This window comes from Lactuca serriola, chromosome 6, assembly GCF_051521515.1.
Source record: "Lactuca serriola cultivar US96UC23 chromosome 6, Lser_US96UC23_V15, whole genome shotgun sequence".
Taxonomy (NCBI): domain Eukaryota; kingdom Viridiplantae; phylum Streptophyta; class Magnoliopsida; order Asterales; family Asteraceae; genus Lactuca; species Lactuca serriola.
The window spans coordinates 71,294,484-71,298,504 of NC_136413.1; the positions used below are offsets into that span (position 1 = coordinate 71,294,484).

At 38.4% G+C, this 4,021-nt stretch overlaps 1 protein-coding gene across 1 annotated transcript; it reads right to left on the reverse strand.

Moving 5' to 3' along the window:
- Nucleotides 1–677: 677 nt before the first annotated feature.
- On the reverse strand, nt 678–1,279 carry LOC145058999 (histone H3.2). Its single transcript, XM_079006868.1, has one exon. The coding sequence runs from the start codon at nt 1,195–1,197 to the stop codon at nt 787–789; it is 411 nt and encodes a 136-aa protein (XP_078862994.1). The 5' UTR covers nt 1,198–1,279; the 3' UTR covers nt 678–786.
- Nucleotides 1,280–4,021: the final 2,742 nt, after the last annotated feature.

Here is a 4,021-nt window from a genome sequence, read left to right on the forward strand (position 1 = left end):
TTAATTCATTATGAGAACTTTAATCAATGCAATAACCAATTTTATTTGAGAGATTTAGGAAATAGGTGATCGAGAGAAAGATTGCAGCTTCTGTTGGGGATAAGCAACCACTAGCTAGAAATGTCACCTGTGATGGTATAAAGGATTCAAAGGCATGGTTTTTGAGGATCTATATTACATGAACATGATCGTTTTTACAGGGAATCAATACACAAACTTTAATTTATATAATGCATTGAATGAATTGTTGTGTGTGCAACAAGATGTTGACGATTAGTTTTGTAGGACGATGATGCAATAGCCTAGCTTAAATGTGGTGTTTGCAAAATTAGAAAATCGCAGAATTCACACGGATTTGATCACAAATTTGAGTGTCATACTTGCTTCTGGGGATCTGTCAGATCTTTGCCAGGAAGGAGAAATCATTCATATGTACAAAGGAAGAGGCTATTTCCTAATCTAACAGGAGAAAATTCCATAAGAAACAAACACATAACTCCAAAATGATTATAGAATTTCTTTTTTGGAAGAAGGCAGACACATAAATAAAAAAAATCAAGTTTGCAAATAAATCACGATTGCCACAAATATGTTGTTAAATACATTATTCCAAATGCAATGTTATCCGGAAGAAAAGAAAAGAACAAACTGGATACCAATGCAATTCAAATACGACATTTATGAGCACCAAAATGTAATTTCCATTCAATATAACTAGATTAAACAAAACGCAAAGAAACAAACCAAACTAATCAAGATCTACATGTTAATTTTGGAAATCAAAATCTAAGCCCTCTCACCACGAATCCTACGAGCGAGCTGCATATCCTTAGGCATGATGGTGACTCTTTTAGCATGAATCGCACACAAATTTGTGTCTTCAAAGAGCCCGACAAGGTAAGCTTCGGAAGCCTCCTGTAGAGCAGCCACGGCGGAGCTTTGGAAACGAAGATCGGTCTTGAAATCTTGAGCGATTTCCCTCACAAGTCTCTGGAATGGAAGCTTCCTGATCAAAAGTTCGGTGCTCTTCTGATACTTCCTGATCTCTCTCAGTGCGACTGTTCCAGGCCTGAATCTGTGTGGCTTCTTCACTCCGCCGGTGGCCGGAGCTGACTTCCTTGCCGCCTTGGTGGCCAACTGCTTCCTTGGAGCCTTTCCTCCGGTGGATTTCCTTGCTGTCTGCTTGGTACGAGCCATTGGAAGGTAAAAAAAGATTGGTGAAAGGTGAAAATTAACGAAGCTCTGAAACGATTGTTGTGTAAGATGTGGATCTAGGATGAAGGATTTTTGGGAATTTTATACTACACGGATTTGGGGGAATAAGCGGCAAAATTTCAAATTGTGAAATGATTTGGGGGATTTGGGTTTCAGTTTGGCCGCTAGTAAATTATACATGATGGCAATCCGTGTGAGGTCCGTATTAACCAATGATATTTCAGGAACTTGATGACGAATCTAGGCCGTTGGATTGTAGTCTTAAAAGAAAAATAAGGCATCATGTTTTGCTAACCCGACCAAAGTTATTTTCTTTTTCTTCATTTTTGCATAATTGTACAGAATGACTTTAAAAACTAGCATATAATATTATTAGCATCATATGATATGATGAATATGTATGTAGTATTATTACTCAAGTTGAAATGTTATACAATTAATAGAATAAAAATTAAATTAATATGACTCGTAATAAATACTTATATTCCGGCATATCATTTCAATGCCTTTAATCACCAATTATTCGTAAATATAACTATGTATTATTTTCAATTTAATATGTTTATAGTTTTATTATAGTTTATTAATGTAGAATTATTAAGTGAGAAATTAAAAGGAGCCCAAACCCCATCAAACATCAGGGACCAATCTCTAGTAATTATTCGTTCATTCTGGTCAGTTGGGCAGTATCAAGTAAAAAAAAACATCATTCAACATTAGATAGCCACTTCATGGAAATGATCAGATCCAGAGCCTCATCAAACACTGGAGGGCCTTGTATTTGTCGAAGTCCCGATACTGGAAGGCTCCCCCCCAATCCCCACATCAACGACGGCAGTGGTAGCTGCAGCAGCAGCAGCCTCTGAAAGTGCAGTGTATCGGTCATCAAAGAACTTCATCATGGCAGTCTTGATAGACCCAAACAACTCTGGTATCTGCCTCCGGACAATAGAAACAACCCCAGCATGAATCATCTCTCTAACCTGGTCCTCAGTCAACCCTGGCCTATCATGGCCACTCACTCCTGCTTCTGATTTGGATCCCCTTGCGAACACCATATTGAAATAAACCATAAACTATCAGATAAAGCACCATTCATACCATATGAGCTGTTCCAATAAGGAAACCCTAGGGGTTTGACTTCCCTGCTATGCGTACGGGTCCTATGCTTCCAGTAGTACGGGCCCATACTACCGTCCGCACGTACCCATAATCTGCTTGAGCTAGAGAACCAATTACTGACATTGAAAAATGGAAGTATGTCCATTGATGAATACACTAATACCTTCACTGACAAAATGGAGTTTGATTTGCACATCGTTCCGAACGAGTTGATGAAAATTGATAAGTATGCGAAGTGACTTCCATGGGAGTACGTTGTGCTAGTTCGCCAGGCACCTACACTGGAGGCAGCTATCTGGGTTGTCATGTATGTTGAGGATATGATCAAGGGGAGAGCCGCCATCAAGTTTGAGGTTGGAGGAAGTTTGAGGGATTTGCAAGTAGTAACAAGAAGAACAAGTCAGGTTTAAGGAAGTCTAAAGGAAGAAACGAAGCAAAGTGGTGCGAGAAGTGTAAAAAGAAACACTTCGGGAAGTGTATCAAGGAGGTGACCTGCTACAAGTGTGGGAAGACAGGGCATTACGCTAACGAGTGCACCGCCAGCAAAAGGGTGTGCTATGAGTGTCATGAGGAAGGACACATTTCGAAAGACTGACCGAAGAAGAAGGACGCAACAAAACCTAGTGTCCCACTCTTAGATGTCATTTTTTTGCATCTTATAGGGTAGTTTTTATTATCATTTTAGCATCATATTTTTGTACATTTGCATGTCATTTATTTAAATAATGTCCAGCTCATGTAACTCGTTAGAATTCCTGTACTACTCACGTTTTTATGCCAATTTCAGATAGTTCAAGTGGAGTAGTGCTTTGGGAGCAGCTGGATGCATGTTTGGAGCTTGAGACTTACGACCGATTATGAGGAATTCTTGCAAGATTCTTTGGTCAAGAAACATTCAATCGAATTGTTCACACGAATATAGAATCTGAAATCTTAAGTTAAAGGATATTGTTGGCAACTTTGATCCCCTGTTAGTATTTTGACCATATCTCATGAATCGTAACTTCGATTGATGTGATTCAAAATGATACGAAAAAGTAGATGAAATTTCGGACATCATAGGCAAAACATGTGATCGCAAATATGGTCCACGCGATCGCATATGGCCTTTATGCGATCGTAACTTTGGTCGCAGATTGTCTTCGAGGTTTTATTGTGCCAATAATTCATCCGGGAGTGAAAAATCAAACATACGATCACAGGTTGTGCCCATGCGATCATAGGTTGGCCAAATTTCTTGAAATGGTATTTTACTTCATTTAAAAGGCTCGTGACGCGTTTCGGTAATACATGCGATTGTATCAAATTGTGATAGTCGTTTCACGTCACGGTTTTTGTAACGCCTGTGTTTCTGGGCTTGTCATTAATGTTGATATAATAGTCTAGGTTAACCTTTGTAACCCGTTTTGAAATAATAAAAGCGTATTATTTGAGTATTATGTGTTTTATGCTTAATTGTGTGTCTTAATGTAATTAAGAATAAAAATAAGCGTCAGAATAAAATCTTAGATAAGCTCGATATCTATGGATAATGTTGTAGTAGTTGAAATGAGGTTTCCGAATATATAGAGAATGTCGAAATCCGAGTTATAACGAAGAAATTATGACCTGTCGAAATTTCGCGACAGAACCGGCAACTCTAAATGACGTAAAAAGTGAAATTTACGTTAGAGTGATATTTAGC

Excerpts from the sequence above, each read along its gene's own strand:
- LOC145058999 (XM_079006868.1), bottom strand. The coding sequence starts at position 1,197 with ATGGCTCGTACCAAGCAGACAGCAAGGAAATCCACCGGAGGAAAGGCT.